This window comes from Eucalyptus grandis, chromosome 3 (assembly GCF_016545825.1).
Source record: "Eucalyptus grandis isolate ANBG69807.140 chromosome 3, ASM1654582v1, whole genome shotgun sequence".
NCBI lineage: Eukaryota > Viridiplantae > Streptophyta > Magnoliopsida > Myrtales > Myrtaceae > Eucalyptus > Eucalyptus grandis.
The window spans coordinates 18143119-18163640 of NC_052614.1; the positions used below are offsets into that span (position 1 = coordinate 18143119).

Here is a 20522-nt window from a genome sequence, read left to right on the forward strand (position 1 = left end):
CAGGTTGTCTTTTGGGAGTCCTCAATAGTGAGACCATGTGATATGCTTCTTGTGGCCTTTTTCATCAGCTTCCACTATGCATCCTCGTTGTGATCATTCTTGAGACGGGCTAGCACAATTGGCCACAATACGGTTGTGACGTCCCGACTCACGGCCGTGACAAATTTCTTTGTAGATAAGAATGCTAAGTCTTTACTACTATCTTTGGACAGTGAATGTGGATCTTAGCAGATCTTGCGTACTCCCTTTTTGATTGGTACTTGCCTTTGAAAGATGATAGCTTTTTAGGGACAATGAAATTCAACTTTTCAGGCATCACTATCCGACATACCAAATTGCTTCAATTTTCCACAAGAATATGGACAGGGTTGATTTTGTTTTATTGAATAAATTTGAAAAACTTTCTTGCCAATGAAACTTGAGACCATGTATTACTTTCACATTTCGATTATACATTGATGCACATAGGAAAATTGATCAATAATTTATTTTATTTTATTTTGATTAATGAGTTTGAAGAAGTTTTAAATATGCTCAATTATGTCGATTCCTTTAATGTTAATATATTGTTGAATTTGGTTTCCTTAATTTGGCAATAATTTCCTAAATCAATGGGATTTATATCCTTCACTTTAAGCTAACACCAAGATTATAGATTCCACATTTTCTCAAGCAAGACTAGTCAAAATAGAAATTGCGAATTCAACTTTGACTAAACACAAAATCATTTTGAAGGAATCAAATCAAATTGGCAATTCCTGGTGGTTAAAAATTTATTACTATAAATGATTGAGATATTGTTAAAATCATACGCGGCGGCTCTTAATTTTATTTTAAAAACTGATGACGTAATAATCCAAACTGATAAGCTAAAAATTCGGGGCGGATTGAAAACATATAATTTTGGAAAAGCCGAAATAATTTAGCCGCAGACTACCCAAAGTAACCCCGCTCTCTCTCTCTCTCTCTCTCTCTCTCCACTCGAGAAGTTCGCCGCCGATGGAGAACGACGGGGAGGCGGCGGCGGCGGCGGCGGTGGCGGCGGCGACGGCGACGTCGCATCAGGCGGAGCCCGGCAGGGGCGCCGGAGGAAAGATGAGGAGGCCTCCGAACCGCAACCCGCGGGCCACGCCCTATGCCCGCCCAATTCGAGCAAACCTCAGGCCGTTGCCGTCGGCGGCGGGGGCGGTGGCGGCTGGTTGTCGAAGCTGGTGGATCCGGCGTACCGCCTGATCTCCGGCGGCGCCACCCGCATATTGCCCTCGCTTTTCTCGAGGTCTGCTTCGCTCCTCCTCTCCATGACGACGACGACGACGACGGCAGCGACGACGACGACGACGGCAGCGACGACGACGACGACGACGACGACGACGACAGCAGCGACGACGACGGCGACGGTCTGTTAATCTCTCCTCGGTTTGCGCTTTTCCAATCTTCGCTGCCTGTAGTTGTTCTCGTGTGCTTTGGTCAGTCGGCATGAAGTTTTCCTGCTTTTGATTAATTCCCGTGATTAGGGTTTTTGTTTGCTTATGCTCTATTCAAGAGAGGTTTCCGGTACTGTCTATTTGGGTCCGTAATGGAAGCACGTTGTCCATTCCTTGGTGATTTGAAGTAATTTCTTTGTCTTTGTTTATGCTCTTTTTTCAGTGATTGAAGAAGAGAAATTAAGTGTTGAGATGATTAGAGAGAAAAAAAAAGCGATGAAATTTGCTAAAATGTATTGCTTACTGTTGTTATGCATACAAGTAAATGTATAAATCTTTGAAAGTAGCGTCTCAAATTTAGTATCTTTACCATCTCCCACTGCATATAGAAACTCTGCTTTTGAAAAATCCCACCCTTGCCTAATGCGCTTCCAAAGCCTGATTTTTATGTGCTCGTTGACTAGATTTAGTTATCCTCTCTGTATCTTCCAAACCAAATTCGCAATCTGTTCCCTCCTCCAATGACTGGTTTTCTCCACATTAAATCTCCACAGCCATTTTGAAGGAAAGCTTTATTTACAAGAATCAGTGCTTTACCCCCAACCCCCATTGACAACTGTTGGTGCTACAATATTCCAATTAACTAGATGAGATTTCGGATTGCGATCCTAATCTAATACATAAATTACTTATTTCAGTATTCAAGGACTAAAGAAAATAGAGTGGGAACTGTAAGAACCAAAGTTTGGTCATACAACTCACTATGCAAATCTAGACTCCAGTATATGCGTGTCTTTTTAATGTTCTTTTCCATGTCAGCAATATCTGATAATGAAAAATAGATATGTTCTCTTCATTATTAGAATCTGTCTATGGAGTGGTTTCTGTTTCGGGGACGTGCTTCTAACGTACAGAAGTTGTTTATGACTATGAGAAGTCTTCAAGGATTACAGTTAAACAAAAGGATGGTGTATGACCGAATAAAAGTATTAGGGATCAATTATACAACAAGAAAAATTTCATTTGGTTTTTGTGCACTCCTACTGTCAAGAATGCTTGTTTTTGTATGGCTGATCTTGTCAGCCACCATCTTGCATTGATTTTCTTCTATTGCAAGGGAATTTGCTTTGTATTGCTAGCTTAATTTTCTTTGTTGAGGAAGTTTAAAGGTGAACTATGTTCAAGGTATACTTTTACTTTAAACATTCAAAATTTGATTTTTCTTTAATATTAAACACCCCAATTCTTTTTAAAGCATATAAATGCTGACATTTTGATTCATGCAGATTTTTCCTCTGTGATTTTTGAGAATATATATATATATATATATATATATATATATATATTTTTTTAATTTAGGCAACTCAAAATAAGTTTCTAAGCTGCCCCTAGCTCGAGATAACTGATTCTCTGCTTGTCCAATGTATGTACTCCCTTCTGGGCAGCTGTGGAGTGCATTTCCTGCTCAAGATAATTTCTTATGTTCACTTTGCATATATTCAGTTCTTGTTTCTTTTATGTATAGCTGTTTCTCGACATAGTATGTTATTCTCTTCCGGGCAGTTATAGTGTGCGCTCCTGCTTGTGATTTGCATGTGGACTGTATATCATCCTCCCTTTATTTTAGTGCGTCCTCTGGTTATATCTTGGAATGCGACCTTTGTAACTTCAATATTCAGACTTGCTTAGATAGCTATTTCTGTATGCTATGCCATGTTCATATTTTCAATCGGTGTGATGTTCTGTTATAGATAAGTTGAAGAGAGAGATTGATCAAGATGTTAGAGGAGTAACCATGAAGGCAATTCAGATGTAAGTTACTGAATAGCTCTTGTTCATGTTGAGGCACTCCAGATTGTATTCTGGTTAATAATCTTGCAAATTCTTTCATGATTTCTGGATCTTGCATTTTCTAGGATATTGCATGAGGTCTTTGTTGTTCTGGTTGACTGGGTTCATTCTGAAATAGTTTTATAATTGTGAAGTTACTGAACAAAAAGAGTGGCTGATGGTGCCACGTAAAACTATTATTTTCCAAGCACTGCAACTTTGTCCCTATGTTCTTCATCGCCGTGTCATTTTTGTTCATGTTTTCTTTTGCCAAAATTCAAGTGATTCTGTCAAATAACATATGTGGCGCACCATTATCCATATATTTCTGGGTAAAGATGCATGCTTTCCTGTCATGTTTTCAAGGAAATCATCGTTTCCTACACGTGACACCCTTGCTTGTGTGGCTCTATATGCACACGGCTTTTGAGGTCAGGTGTTTGGATTAACTATCTTGTCCCAAAAGTAGCTTCCAACATGTGCTTATCTCCATCAAATGAAAGGTATACGTCTTTCTAATGACAGACGTTGTTTTATTTTAATCTCATAGTTTTCTACCATTGGCTTCATTTGTCTTTCTTTTTAATATAATGTTGATGATGTTCTTATAATATGCAGCTGGGTTTATCAAGATCAGCCAAAGTAGAAAATGCTGTTGTGTCTGATCTACCAAAAAGAATTGTGTTTGATGGGTACAAAGAATTCAAAACAACAGAAAACAAAGTAACTGACCCTCCAAAAGATGGTACCTTTCCTGAAATTGAGCAGCTGATTAGAGGAAAAATGTTCTCCAGGTAAATCAATCTTTTGTCTAAAGGTTAAATGTACTATGTACTAAATTGTCCTGGTGCACGTTAACCTGTGAAGTGCTTCGTCTTTTTGAGTTCGTGCATATGTATCTCTTTTCTGAAAAGTCATTCGCGATAATTTATTGTGCAATTTTATCTTTTGAGAAGTTTTGTTGTCTTACCTTTAGGTTCTTTAGTGAGGGGGGGAAGGGTAAAGATCAGAATGATGACCTCTTAGGTGTTGGTGAGGGGGAAGTACCACCAGGCCAAACCTTGTTTCTGTAGTTTGTTCTGAATTGTATACCTTTTGCAGAGAGTTTCCTTCTTTCTTCTGGTAAATTGTCTGTTTCAAATATGCGCCTGCGACAACTTAAAGTGGGCAGGTGGAAAATGGTGGAAGGAAAATTTGGTTTTGTTGGAAAAATTTCAACCTGCTTTTTTAGAAATTACTTTGTCCTTTACTCTTTAATGGCTTATTAATCTTGCACAGTAATTCTGGTTGACAATGTATAATTGATAGGGACTCTGAAAGTTAACCAACAAGATTTGTACATAATACTATTCAGGGGATGTCTTTTTTGTTCCATGCCTTGATGGTTTTTATCATCATGCAGCGATGAAATTAGTCGTCTGACTGAGTTATTAAAATCAAAGTCTGTTGATCCACCAAAGATGAAGGAAAGGGAGAACAACTCTGAAATGAATGCTGTGGGTGAAGTTGAGGTCCGTGCAATTGTGCCTCACATTCCAAGCAAAACAAATGGGGGAGTGCAGGGAGTTTTGAACAGAGCTCTATGGGAAGTTTCAACGCCCTTCATCATTCAAATGTAAGTAGAGTAGATTCTTCTATACATTTCTCTGTCAGAACATGTTTTCTCGAATGTTTGTGCTAGAGTACACAGGCATAAGGCCAATGAATTCAAGCAACTTGTAAAGAATGCCATTGTTGTTTTAGATGTGAGCCAAGGATTCTCAGAATAGAATGACCTAGAGATCCCTTGAGTTAGAGAGAAAGTTACTGGATTGCTGTAATTCATATTTTGGCCATCATGACAGATAAGTTCCGTTGGCATCAATAGTTGGTAACTGATGCTTGGTCACTTGATGGTTTGGCAACTATCAAGATGTCTTATTATGAGGTTTGTGGTCTACATCTAATTATGTTGTATTCGTGAGTTTTCAGCAGTTTGAAATCTTTTTTTACAGAGAATGTTGAAGGTAGCTTAATATTGGAAAAGCTGAAGGATAAATCTTATTTTTCCTTGGGATCTAAATAGCTTATTGAGATGACTATGGATACATGTGATTTTCTAGCATTCTTTGCCCCAACTTTGCCTCAAATTGTTTATGAAGCATAATGGAATTTCTGTTATGTGCTTTTGAAGTGTGTTTGATGAAGTGAATAGTATAGTAATGCTCTTCCTGCACCTCCACCATGCTTTTATTGGAAATAAATATTAGAAGGTATTCGAATGTGCCTTGGTACATAGCATTAGTGAGTATTTGTTGGGGTTGATGACCTTTTGCTTCTTTTTAGTTTCTGCTAGCTGTTTTGTAAAATTTTATGGGACCAAAGCCAACTATTCTAAATGGTTAATTATTAGATGAAGGTGTGGTTTAATATTTAAGGGCATGCTTGGTTGTATTTAAACAAAAATGAAAAGACTCTGTTTTCTTTTCCTACCAAAATTTTAAAAATATTATTCAAAGTTCAAAAAATTATGTAAAAGTTACATGTAAATTTACATTGCAACACTTGAGCGTTGTGAAAGTTTAAGGAGAATCAGATTTCATAAAAGTCGGGCATGAGTTGCAAGATTTAGATTAAGCAAATAGAAAAATTAAAAATTTAATCCAAACAGCCCCTAAATGGTTTAACAGTGCCCATCACACTTAGGTGTGACTTTGATGTAAGACTAAAGCTTGGAAATATATATGGGGAGGCAAATGAGGGATGTGGAAGGATTTGAATTCAGGATCTCATGCTATGGCACCCTGAGAAATTTTGTAGGATCACAACCAACTGATCTAATAGTTTAAACTATTAGATCATGGCATGATTAATTATTTAACTGGTCTAACATGTTTATTATTCTCCCTGTGTGTCGGGACATTTCCCAAATATAGTGTGGATTGCTTCTTGATGTCTGTAATGTTAAGGCATTTTATAGTGCCATCTTGTCTAATGAAGAGCATCAGATTGTCTCTTTGGTATTCTAACATAGGTATCCTATTAAATGTGTTGTGATGCCATCTCTCAAGTTTATAAGTTACTGAAATTTTTCTGCTGTTTTCACGTATGTTTATAAATAGCTAAATATCTGTATCCTTTTCAAAAAAGCTACTCAAATAGTACTGTTTTTTATGCATGGAGTGATTTTCTTCAATCGAAGTGGAAGCCGTTGGTGCTAGCTTGTGAATTTTAATATGGTGTTAGCAGTGAAACTCTGTTTATTTATTTGTTGGTGATGCCTCTCTCTCTCTATATGTGTGTGTATATATATATGGGGAGGCCATCTAGACCGGATGAAGTTTTCTTCAGGTGTTAAGAGTTCCACTTCAGTCTGGGTATTGTTATCTTCTGTTGGCTTGAACCAAATTTAGAAAACTGGTAATGTTGGTTCTGACGATACTTATGGTGCTCTGAAAACTCTGCAGTTACGTGATGAAATCGGTGCTTCACCTGCCGACATTGCTAGAGCATACATGGGAAGTCGAGCATCAGAAGTTGGCTCTATTCTTAAAAGTAACCTGCCAGAAGATCCGAAAGCATTGCTTCGTGGGATGGCTGTTTACAGAAACCTTATAGTCCATCGCTCTACCCAAGTCATCTCTATGCTGGCCTGGTTCAGTAGTACAAGATCAGTATTTGACCCCACAGACTCAAAGAGGCAGACACGCGACTCCAAATTTCCGCAGAACCCCATATTCAAGACCTGTACATTCTATGTCCAAGTCTATGGTATGCAAAACATGTTCTGTGAATTTTTAATATCGATTTGATCTGTAACATATGTGCCTGTCAATGTGGACATGCTCATCTGCTTGTGAAGCAAATAGAATACTCCTAATTGTTCTCCAATGACAAATGGGAGAAGTAAAGTCACCAGAGGCAGCTGCAACTGAGCTAATTGTTCTGGTTAATGACGTCTTATCTTTTATCAAGATGGTGTTGAACTTAAAGGACAGATAGGAGTAATGGTGAAGTAGAAAATGAATGTCTATGTACTGTTTTGCCGTCTCTTTTGCACTCTAATATGTCATTAATCCAAATCAAAGCTGGGTCTGGGTGAGTACTTTTTCTGGCCGAGCATGGTGCAAGTGCGTGCTTTTTTGGAAGCAATTGGATCAGTTATCATGGCAATGAAAATTCTTTGTGAATATGGAATCAAGTTGAATGTCTCCTACAGCAGTAGTGATGAATATGAATCTTTGTTTTTGGATTTGTTTGTTTTTAGTCATAATTTAAATGTAATCAAATAATTAGCATTAAGATGCAAAACATACATCATAAGCTGACTCTTGTGGTTACTAAATTGTGTTTTTCCATGCTTATAAGAGTGAAACCTATGATTCTGGTGAACTGAAATTGATTGTATTAGATTTGTTGGAATGCACGCAGGTTAGATTCAGAAATGATGAATTGCAAGGTGACCATGGATCCATAGGACCCATTCGTAGTTCAAGGCAAAAGTTCATCACTGGAAGTGCCCAAAAAATTTAGTAGTTTTCCTTCTTTAGTTGGTTCTTCCCAGAGGGAAAGAACTGACTTCCGCATGCCTTCTTTTCCTGCCTTCAACAAGAATATGGGGGCTGGAGGAACAAGTAGCAGTTCAAAACCTCAATCAGTGGAAAACAAGTCACTAAATTTTGAGGTTGGTGTCTCAACTGTTCCCACACATTCTATTCAGATGGCTAGAAAGATACTGGAGCATCTTGATAGAAGCATTCCAACTCCCAAGGATAAGGCTGCAGAGTTGAAGCAAGCCACTTTGAGGAAAAAATCTGAGTCTTCTGATGTTGCTCATTCAATGTCGAGTAGCGGTAATTTATCATATCTGTCTGCTTCTGTTAAATATGGCAAAGCAGACGAGACTAACCAGATGAATGCCGCTCTTTCAAATGGAGGTACAGGAACTCCATTTTTTAGAGTTCCAGCGGAAGAGAATGTTAACAAAACTGCTAATGCTGCAAAAGGACACTTGTCCAGTTTTGATGAAGATATTTGCAATGCTATCCCGGTTCCTGGAGTTAATGACACTGCTTCACTAGACTCTGGTGTGGCTGACAAGTTTGTCTCCAAGAGGACAGATAAGGTACCGCCTCAACTTTGCAATGGTTTTCTACCACAGAGAAAATCAAATTAACTGCGAATGGGTTTCCTCCCATTTTTTATCAGCAATTTAGACCTTTAGCGGCAGTTAAGACATGAGTTGTTTAATATTAGATGCTCGCTCTGATTTAGAGCTGACAGGTGCCTACGGTATGATATTCGGTGAATGTCTTAACTGATTAGCTCTTTCTTTAAAACTATACTGATATTAGGAGACTAGCTGTCCTTTTTCAGTCATTTTTTGATGTGGAAGTTGATTCCACCCAAGTATATGAACACTGGCTTGTATTTACAGATATATGCTGAAAGATTCTCATATAGATGTCTTTCTGATTGGGTCATATGCAGGATGTCTCCAAGGAACTTCCAAGGTTTTCATACTCTCGTGGACATATGATACCAAAGAAACCGGCTTCAGGATCTAAAGCAGCTCTTCCGTATATTTCCATTGATAAGCCTCAAGTAAGGGCTGCGGTTTCTTCTGATAATAGCGCTGGGTTTACATTTCCCATTTCTGCTTCGCCTGGGATGTTTCCTGAGCCACCAACACCGTCCATCATGCCTCCCTCTTTTGTCGATAGTCTGGATCAACCAAAAGAGGATTCTGCCATTCCCTCTTACAAGTTCGGTCTGAGGAGGTCTTCACCTGCCCTTATCTTTTCTTTCCCTTCAACAAGCAATGCCTCAATTCCCAGTGACGCCTCAGATCTGAAATTTAATTTTGGATCCGATAAGAAGAGGATTTCTTTTAGTTCAGTCGGAAAAGATGCCATTTGCTTTTAAGTGTAAGACATATCTTTGGGTTACCTTCATCGAATTTCTTTATTTTTCTCCTTTTCAAAGAGAGAGTTTACCCGGCCATTTGAATCTATTTTCTACTTAGTTTGTGGTCATAGGACCTTGATTGAACATGCCACATGGGTGCATTTCAGAGCCACAAAATTGGCCTTTTATATATTGTTAATGTGGTCTATGGGGTTATCGATGCTTGATCAAAGCAAATATCACATTTTCACGAGCAGCCATAGACGTTATTAATCAGACTGTCTCTGGCTCTTGAAGATTAGTCTAGTATCACAAACTTTTGAGGCAAATTGTGCGAGCTCTTCTTCTTCTCATTCATTTCTTTACCCTGGAAGACAAAAATGGGGAGGAATGGGAAGCTGAGACGATTTTGCCATGTTTTAGGAAGATCGTAATGTGAAGGCGAGCTTTTTTCTTTGATGTCTGGGAAGTTAATGTGAAGTACTCGAGATATGATCCACAGTCGTCATCCATCGCTCTTATCTAGGCCTCACGGTTCTTGCTTCTCGTGATTGCGGAAGGATATAAGAAAGTGAGCTCAGTTCAACCATAATGAAATCTCACGCTGTGAGATTTGCCTAACTGGTTACTGGTTAGAAGGTTGATTTACTGGGTTCACGACTCCGGTTCTCCATCTTATTCATAGGACGGCTAGTCACGCTTGTTGGTTTCGTTAAGAAATACTTAAAAACAAATTTTGCCCGCCCAAGGCCTGGAACAATGTAAAATCTGACCCTACATGGAGGAAACAGTAGATAGACTGACGGGGTAAGCCCACTTTTTGCCCGGTCCAGTCGACGTGTTTCAATATCTCAAAATTTCTACTATGCCCGTCCATGAGGAGGGTTTAGGAGCATTTTGGGAGCGACACGCGGCGCGGGTTCCGACCACTGGGGGACGAACGTGCTGTCGTTCACAGAACATGATGCCTCATGGGAGTCACATGTTCCCATCCGATGACTCACGGAAGAGGGAGGAAAGAACTTATCACCTCGCGTCTGTGCTAGAAACCCAAACCCATGTGGTGAGAGAGAGGGTAATTGGGCCCTGTACCAGAAATTTGCAATCAGTCTGAGCAATTCTGTGGATGGGTCCCAATCAAAAGGGTACTGTGTCCTCTTGTAGGAACACTAGGGATCAAGGCATAAAAAGATTCCAAAGAGCAAGCAAGTGCGTGAGAGAAGGGGGAGAAATCAGAGAGAGAGAGAGAGAGAGAAAGAGAGAGAGGAGCAGAGAGAGGGGGCCGGGGGACATCAGAATTGAAATTGAATGCTTTGATCAGACGTTGAGCTTGACGTTTCAGATTCTAATTGTCAGAAATAGTTGGCAGCGCAATGCAGTGGGAGAGATAGAGAGCAGCCCTTCCTACCTAATTTTTTTATTATAGATAATTGAAGTGCGACGTGAGTCCAATGCATGTAAATCCTTTAAATTAATTTTTCTCAAATAAAATTCACATAATTAAAGATCGGGATGCATTACGCTCGTATGTAAGAACACACATGGCCATGGCTCCATCCACTACATAAAATTGGAGATCGAACTCCTAGGGAAAATTTATCATTGTCAATGCATTGTTTATCTTGTATTACTGGTGCGTTGAAAATGTAAAATGTCATATGAAGGGGTTCTTTTAATAATTACTTAGAAGCACTCCTTGGCAAAAACTCTCTTTTATGTATTTCTGTTAAATGATATATACCTTCTCTTTTCTTTCAAAAACAAAAAGAGAGGAAGAAAATTTTTTTTTGGGTGCTTTCTGAATTCTGATAAAAGCAGCATATGCCAACTTGTAATCTGCTATGTTATCTCTGTTCAAAAAAAAGAAAAAAAAAAGTCTGCTATGTTATCTTAGACCAAAAAAAAAAAAATCTTCTATGTTATCCCACATTGCTGATCCCGAGGTGCCCTGATGGTTTTATTCTCTCCCACCTTTTTCTTCCCCTCCCCCGCTAACCCTACCTTTTTCTCTTTTTCCCATTTTAAAGCTGTACGGTCTCACCTACAAGCACCTGCATATATCTTCCCCATATTTTGGTTTGCTGGGAACTGGGCTTACAACATTTTGATTTTGTCAGCCGTTCATAGAAAACTTTTGAAACGTTCGCAAAGAATGACATTTTGTATAGGAAGTACGATAAAATGAATTTGAACATGACATTTTTAAGACGATGAATTAGTCCGTCGAGGGTTCATAAAGCCCTTAAAGCAAGGGAGATTTTTCTTTCTCTCCTTTCCTATTGTTTTTATTTTCTGTTTATGCAAGACCTTGTCCACAATGTAGTCGAGGCTTACTTGCTGTGGGTTATGAGTTTGTGAGTTTATGGGCAAATACATTAACAGGAACATGCGTTATTTCTGCTTCATAAAAATTGGGAAAACTCAATATTGCCTGCCTCCCATCTACGGTAATTTCTTATGACTTTCATGACATAAATCATATAGCATGATGATGTAGTATCATGGATATTCTCAATTTCGAAAGTTGTGTATATTATTATGAATAAAGAAGAATATTTCAGTAGCTAGTAATACCATGTCTGTAAAGCCTAGCAATAAATTAACAGAAGATATACTCAGGGCGGACTCTCTTCTTTGCAAGGCATTTTGGTGGCTTGAAGTGCCCTCTGTCTCACTGGTATCTTCTCTCTCCACAGCTAGTCTCGTTTGGCTCACGGATTTTGAGGTTTTTAGGGCCAAAAAGTTAAGAAGTGACAGCTTATACAGTTTTGGTAAGGGCCAAAAAGAGGCATTTATGAGAAAATAACAAGTTAGTCCGGATCAAAAGTCATTGTCGTTGCACACAACATCCACCCTTGCAGTTGAGTCATAATCATTTAACAAATAACTACAAATAATAGACTGCCCATTATGAAAATGACAAGACAACCGTGATGAAGATTGTGTATCTCTGGCATTAGTTAACTATCAATAATAATTGATCGGAGGAACAAACGTGTTTGTGCTTTATAATTCAACGTTGTGCTTTTATTTGTGTCTCTCTATGTGAATTTAGCATGAGTAAGAGATCATTCGAAACTTCTTTTGCGGGATAAATACGGTGACATATCGAGTAGTACTTGATGTACTCGAATTATACTAAAATCCTTGAGTCTAGCTGCCTAACCTACCTGACAAGACTAGTGTATATCCATCATTATATCATCTATGACCCAAGATCTGAAAGTTTCTCTTAGTCTTCTGTATTGTTGGAGAAATGGACATACAAAAGAAGGCTAACAGAGAATATCTTACAAGTACAATCAGTAGTCCAAAGTTTGTCCTTTCCCCTTGACAGGCTCTGTGAGACTTAGTTCTTCAAATCTTTCCATGATTAACTTTGCCAAGTTAACTAAAGATGTCCTGAACTTTGCCTCTTCTGGGCAAATGCTCTTCTGACTGGACACATCAACTGATTAATTAGCTCGCAATTCACTCGTGACTCAATGGCTTGAATTACATAAGCTATCGGTAGATAAATTGATTTGTGAATCAGAAATTACAGTCGCTTAGTGAGAAAATTCAATTCAGCTATGAGCTTTTAAAGCATGAACCTGACATGCGACAAAAGCTATTGAACTGCGTCTGAAACTTCGTGAGAATTGCAAGTACCTATGTTGGACAAACCTGATTTCTCATAAAAATTCCTAAGGTTATGAGCGAAATGTAGGCAATCAAGTTCTAAACCTCAAAATTTTTCGCAGTCGATCGATCCCTGAATCTTTTTTAGAAGCTGCCTATGTTGCAGTCGATACTTTATTATCAAGTGGGAAGACAACAGAATTTTCTAGGGCATTTGACAATGAATGAATTTTGATGTCTAGTGGTTATACCGATGGAAAGCATCATTGTCTCGGATTGATACCTCTTTAACAGAGCCAAGCGACAACGCATTATATCACTGTGTCGAGTTGGCTAACCTAGCGAAGAGTAGAGTGCACTCCTGAGATCAAATTCGGTTTTGCTTAAAAGATCTCATTAAACACTGAAGAAATCGGCTGAAGAAAAGAAAAAGATTTAGAGTTGTCTTGTGATAAAGCTGCTGAACGTAGATTTTGGTATGATGAGGAAACTACGCTTGTAGATGATACAACTTCAACATAACGACTCGAAGAGTCGAATTCGGCCGTCGAAAAAGCGATCCTAGTGAGCGATGTTCCATTTTAAAGTGCTAGCCTTTTGGTAACTTTGCTTACTGAAGAGCTGCTTGAATGAAGAAAGGGCGTGTCGTTTTCTAGGGTTCCATGTTGCTTGAGACTCACATTAGCTGAGCTACTTCTCTCTCGAGAGGAAAGTAGATGCGCAGTGGAATGTGAACCCTAATTGCAATTATTAGTCAAGAGCAGCATAAGGCCAAGTTTGAATGAAGCTATACAGAGAGCTTTTCTCTCTAGCTATTGCTTTTCAGGAGGATCTTTGGACACTGAGATTGGATGCCAGATATGTGGTCCAATCACTTTATGAAAAAATATCAGGAGTCTGCCATTTGCAGCCTATGCTTGGGCACTTAGATCCCTTTTTCTAGACACCTACTTTCATAACAACAAAAGAAGCAAGAAAGGGGAAAAGAAATGAGAACACAAGAAGAATAGCATCTCTTAAGTATAAGGCATTATTCGCGAGAAGAACGTGGTGGTGTCGCTATCCATGACTTCCAAATCGTGATTTAAGAATGGCTTACTCACCATAAACCCTAGTCATGGTAAATAGTATCGGGTATTTGAATTTTTTGATAATATTATCGGAGGATTTTTCCTTGCAAAAAATGGTGTCGGGGCCATGTTGTGTCCAATATAATAATTTTTTGAAGTATATGGGCTTAGATAACTTTGCCTCGACTATTTAGGAGTATCCATTTGTTAAGCAAAAAGGCGATGATGAACCAAAAAATAAATTTGGGAGAGTAAAATGAGCAATACAAGAAATTGATATGGCTTGGCCGGTGACCTCCATCCACAAGCGAAGGAGAAGCGACAATTAATAGGTCAGAATTTTTTTTTTTTTTGGTAAAAAATAGGTCAGAATTTGGAGTACGACAATAAATAAATAAAACTCTCAAAACCTCAAGCCCCCTGAATAAAATGGATATTTTTCACACATTCTGAAATATCAAAAGTTGAAGAGTTATATGATTGCCCAAGGAAAAAGTTGAACAGTTAAACTGGTCAATAAGAGGCTGCCACAAAATTTATTGGATTAGGTTAAAAGAGGACCAGCATTAAGGAGTTCAAATCACAAAAAATAATGAAAGCATCCCAAAGTCCCACATCAAATAGGAGATTTATGTAAAGTGATTCATAATTAAGACTTACCCTTAAATTGTCACCGCTTGGTGTGATTACTTGATCGTTCCTTTTGGGGCCTTTGGTCCATGTGGAATAAGTAAGATCTTTAGATAGTATCAGAGTCAGACTCCCTAAGTAGATGTGTCGTTCATGGATGGATTAGGTCCATACCTAGTCTAATGACATTGGGGAGTACTCATCAAGGCAAGAGGGCTTGGACAAGGTACAATTTTCGGAAAACTTCTAAGATGTTGGAGAAGGTAGGAATGAACAAATCACTCTCCATTAAGGGAAGTATCGCTTGATGAGTATGTTAGTTCTTTAAGTTGGGAAGTTTGTGACATCCTAAAATATCACATTGGATTGGGATGGCCCTGCTAAAAACATTCGTAAGTAAGATCCAACTTCAAATGGTCACCAACTTATATGGTTACTTGAATGCTCATTTTAAAAATTGGCATGCTTGGAACGGCTTGAATCGTTACAAAATTATTGTACGCATGTACATACATATCTAGGTTTGTGTTAGAGAGAGATGATTGCGACGGAAAACACACATAACATAGGTTTTTTTAATGGATAGGGAGAAGCAACTTTTAGGTTTTCTTAGATATGCAACCTTCCTTTCTTTCTTGATTTATGAAACTTGACCTGTATTGTGTGCACCGTGATGCTTATGTTGCATGCTTTCGTGCTCAAACAGTATGCTATTTCTAGGAAGACGATGTTTTCTTCAGATGGCACATGAATTGTATCTGTGAACTCCTTGTCATTCTGTTCAGCCGTTAGGACTGCCCACCACACCCAGGATGCAAAATTAGGCTAAATTAAGGAAATTACTCACCCCAATATTCAAAAAAATTTAAATCGAGCATATTTTCCTCCATCTTCAGTTGGGGACCCGTCGGCTAGCCTTCTGGGTTTACAAACACGAACATCTCTTATATTTGAATTTAATTTAGTTTTCATGTCAAAGATTTCCATAACTTTGTAATCACTGTAAATTAGACCCATGAATTATTTCGAAATTCCAATTCAAGATAATTGTCCCGAATCCTCATCTATTCAAGAAATTAACCTCTCTTCTCTTCCTAAAATACCATTTTAAAAGTCTTTGATATATTAAATAGATAGGATGGAAGTTCAATTGAGGCTTTTTGAGTTAAAAAAGCATAACAAATGTAGCGTGTGAATGGTAACATTTTTATTTGAGGGAACAATTTCTTTTCAAAAGTAATTATTTTCTATTTCTGCTTCTCGTAACAATTTCTGAGTAAAACAACGTGTTTGATAACTATATAAAATTTATATTCTCAAAATAGAAAAAAATAGGAACACATTTGATTGTCACTTTGCCTACTCTTTGTCACGTGACTTGCTGCTGTTATTGCCAATTGTTGGTCGGTGGCGATTGGTAGTGGCGGGCAGTCGGTGGCGGGGTGTTGGTGACGCCGGGCGGTCGGCAACGTCAACAAGTGGGAAATGGCGGTGATAAGTGGCGAGGCGGCGGCTCGCGAGGAGCGAGAGAGGAAGAAGAAGAAAAGAAAAAGAGAAAGTAAAAATGACTTATTTGTAAAAATTGTTCTTGGGAACAAGAAGCTACTTTTTCCACTTATTGTTTATGCTCCAAATCTATTCCCCGGCTACTTTTCTATTCCAGAGAATAGAAAAATTAGTTAATTTTATCAAAATAGATTTCTATTCTTTTTTTATTCCGGAGAACAAAAGAAAAAAAAAAACATAGGAACAGAAACATTCCAATGCGCTACCCAAATGGCCATTTTCTCACACCATTTAATTTCCTTTTGTCTAGTAATTTTACTAGAATCCATGCACACATTATTCAATGTGTAGTAAAACAAAATTTGTCAAGAATCCTTGTAGACAGCGAGAATAAAGTAAGAACCTGCGACTCCCATGTGTTGCTAACGACATGAGAAGGAGAATAAGCCTACGACTCCTCCGGCCGAATAAGCCTTGCTCCTCGAACCTTATTCAGTTTCGTTATATGGAGAATCATGTGTTACAATTCTCTTTCCAGAAGCGGCCAGGATTCTCTCAATTTGTTTGTGTACGCACACATGAGCACATGCCAGTAATATGCGCGGCGAAAGTTGTGTCGACACGTAATAATTCCCCCTTCAAACCTTGTTGGTGGAACCTTACCTAATGCACTTGAACGGTGCGGTTTATATTCATATATGAGAATGAGTAGAGCTGAAAGTTAGATACCCTGTGTTATTTGAGAAAAGAAAGAATTGTATGAACCTTATCGATAAGTTCTTTTGGATGTGGTATACATATTCGTCCATGCTACTGAAGCTAATGGAAGTATTGGGTTCTATTAGGTCGTCATGGTTCGCTTTAGTTCGGTTCAACTTATTTTTCTGTCCAAATCAAACTTAATTGATTTGTAATAAGAATGTTGATCAAAACTCTAAAGTTAATTATTATTGCCTTGGTCCAATTTTAAATGATAACTTCTATTCTATGCAAAAATTAACTTAAAATCCATACCAAACCATAGAGAGACAATATGCAGGACGTTTATATCATCAAATCAACCTAATCATGCATTATATATAACAGATATAGTTTTAACCATCACAACGAAGTACTGTTTCGTTTGGGTGATGTTTACCTCCTAGGTACCTTAAACCGGACTTCTGATTGGTGGCAATATGCTTAATCATCACCTAAATGCAGCCTTATCTTACATCTACTCATACAATACAGAAAAAAAAACATCCATATCTATGTCCGAACTATAATTTCCTCCAATCTGGAGTGATGTGCATGCGAAATTAACTAAAGATAAATGTAGGTGATATTCATGGTTGTAACTCACTAATTAGAACGGTAGTTAGAGAAAAATGTGACCCTTTTTTTTTTGGGGTGAAAGGTAAGAATATATTGAGCTTTAACTAATAATTACAAAAGATCCAGCACCACAAAACTTGCACTCAACAAGATAACAAGTCAGAATGAGTGGAAGGGAGCCGAATGCAAAAGAGAACTGCAAGAGTGGGCCTAAGGAAGCAAGACAGCCAAATAAAGGCAAAAGGAGACGACAAGTTACTCCGATCGATTAATTATTTACAGTCACATGCAAGTGATGATTAAGTATATCACCACCAATAAGAGGTATGATTGGAGGAATTTCTAGCTAATCAGCGATGGAAGAACTGTTCTGATGCGCTTGCGTGGATTGTGAAACCATGGATGAAATTTTGTTTCTTTCTCTATAGATCATCGCTCACGCTATCCATTTTCCCTGTGCATTTCAATGGGATTAGCTTTCCTCATATTCTCTGTACTTTTTTTGTCCTGTCTAACCATCCGTAAATTTAGGTTTTCTGCTCGAGGAATATTAATTTTACATCACATGTGGATTTCCACAACAAAACAAGCAGAGACTTTCTTAAGTAGTTTGTGTATTCAGCTTAAATAAAAAATGAGTGTCTGCAATTTCACCTCCAAAAGATGTGAAAGATGTTGGAAAATATGGCTTCGAATTGGGTAAAACAATGAACACGGATATTTAGAGTACTCAAGTCGGACTTTGAGGCGTGATATTACTTTCTTTAAGGATTTATTTGCCCCATAACGTTGCTAATGGTCACCGGAAAATATCCTCCAGGATACAACAGAGTCTCAAAATGAGAATATTAGATAGCAATTTTAGTATTTCTCTAGGGTCTCTCTAAGAAACAATCGAAAAAATAGCTGCAGTTTTTTTTTTCAGAAAGAAGGCTTGAAAATGATCACTCTCTGGTTCTTCCGAAAATTGACAAGTATATATAAACAAATAGTCTTAAAACACATGCAACTCTTCGTGAAAATTGCCAAAAAATGAACAAATGTGCCTTTTCGAAAATTTGCCAGTTGAATAAAGAAGTTTATTCATAAGAAGTTGAAAGAACGAACAATTGCAACCCTTCGGGATAAGTTACAAACTGAATGAGCATCTTTCCAAAGGTTGTCTTGAAAAGACACAAACAAAAATTCGAAATATATATTTTTAAAAATAAAATTTCGAATTTTTATATTAAAAAATTTCCAAAAATTCTCAAAACAAAATCAACCTTTGAATTGATTAAAATTAATAACATAACAAAAAAAATAACAAAGGGATTAGTGCTAACTAAACCTTGGGCACACAAAGTGCTAAGTGCGCCAAATAATCGCGCACCCGCACGCGGGTATGGTGGGGTTTAGCCCCACCCAATTATTATTTTAAGTACACGAAGGAAACCCCACACTTATTAATTGGCCCACTTTCTCCCACTTTTCCTATGTGGAACAAGGAAAATGCATTTAGTTTTTTTTTACAAACAATTTTCCAATAAAAGATCTTCTATTGGATAAGATTGGGGGAGCCATACTAGGTGTTGTTGATTGCAAAATTAAAACAAATTTGAAATGGAATTTAAGTGGTGTGTAGTGGTAAGGTCATATAGATAGGATCTATCTAATCACTTAAAGATGATGTCACGAGGTCAATCGAAGGTTTCGATATACCTCCCTGCTCTTGAATCGTGCGTATCCAGCATGGGGCTGCTAAAACTGAAAGTCGATGATGCATTGGGTGGATGGATGTCGTGCTCTTGGTGCACCTAGGAGTCTCTCCTACTATAATGAGATGATGGAAATGGTCATGTTTCATTTAGGTATTGTGGTATTTACCTAATAAGCAACGCAACCAATTTGATTACTCGAGGCAAAGCCAGTGTCACAGGTAATTGCAAGATGATCTTAATAAATTCTACTATTGGAAGTCTTGGAATGGGAATATTATCTGATTAATGAATGTAGTTGGCTACTACACTAAAAAAACTATGCATGTGTAAATGTGTTGACTCACTTCTTGAATTTTGTTAAATACTCGCAAGTATTAAGTAATTTAAGTAACTATCGTGTAATCCCATAAATCTTTTGCAAAGAATTCGTTTACATCCTTTCAACCTATACCCGGTTTTGATAGGGAGATTTGGAGGAAAGAGAAGAGTAGATTTGAGTGGAAGAAAGAGAACAAAGTCAATATTAATTTTGAGGTCCTCCAAAAGGGGGCAAATTTGGATAGTTGAGATTATTTCTCATGGATTAAGTGGCTTTATCTTCTTTTCTTCTCATTTCAATTAGTTCTCCACATTTTCATCCCAATAACAAAAAAGTCATTTCATTTTTTCTTTTTTTCAATCCATGGTGATATTGTTTAACCATGTCTCTTCTCATCACATTGCTATTCACTCCATCCAAACATATGTTGGGAGTACACAACATAAGCTGTGGCACTGCTTGTTGAACGTGTGCATCAAAAGCTCTGATACAGCTTGTTAAGAAAGATTGAGAACTCAATTGAAGGAAAACGACTTCCCTTTGAGATACTTTCTGCAATATGGATTAGGAGAACTTGCACATACGAGATTAGTGATTCACTCCTCTCGTCTCATTCTGGAGATTAATGGTTCAAAGAACATCTATAATTAATTGGAGAAGAGAGGAGGTGAATCTTCAACATAAATGATTTGTAACTTAAGATTTCTCTTTATTTATGTATTTAATGTTTTCTTTTTGTTGCAAACACTTATAGGAGTGTGCTAGTTTACCTTGAAAGCTTTCAGAGTCATCAAATATGTGTTTGTTCCATTGTTAGAAATCAAATTGCCAATATGAAGAATGCTATTCATTTGATCTAGTTTTGATCTTTTACATGTAAATGTAAAATAATAGAGGATGAATTCAACTCTTTTATCCGGTTAATAATTTACTGCCTTTGTTGATTTCTGCATTTAAACTTTATGGAAACTTTTACGGAACTCACACTTTGATTTGTATATAATCCGACACACTTAAAGCCTTCCAATATGTTCAAGTACTGACATCTGGAAAAAATATTCTCATAATTTTTTGAAATTTGCTTAAAATATTTTGTTAAAATTTGGCGAGAAAATCATAAGCAAGAGTCAAAAGTAGCTCATAACTTGCAACAAACAGGCTCCTTGTTTTCAAATTTGCTTCTATCAAATACGATGTCTATGCCACTGTTGTCCAAGAA

The 20522-nt window shown here is 37.7% G+C and overlaps 1 protein-coding gene across 1 annotated transcript in view; it reads left to right on the top strand.

Moving 5' to 3' along the window:
• LOC120291694 overlaps positions 1–9372 on the top strand; it is a 14118-nt gene extending 4746 nt beyond the window's left edge. Inside the window, 12 exon segments of the mRNA XM_039309387.1 lie at positions 927–1281; positions 1284–1319; positions 3176–3236; positions 3341–3392; positions 3873–4048; positions 4657–4869; positions 4936–4999; positions 6647–6769; positions 6852–7004; positions 7665–7760; positions 7762–8358; positions 8724–9372. Coding sequence (XP_039165321.1) covers positions 927–1281; positions 1284–1319; positions 3176–3236; positions 3341–3392; positions 3873–4048; positions 4657–4869; positions 4936–4999; positions 6647–6769; positions 6852–7004; positions 7665–7760; positions 7762–8358; positions 8724–9158 — 2361 coding nt within the window. The 3' untranslated portion in view covers positions 9159–9372.
• Positions 9373–20522: the final 11150 nt, after the last annotated feature.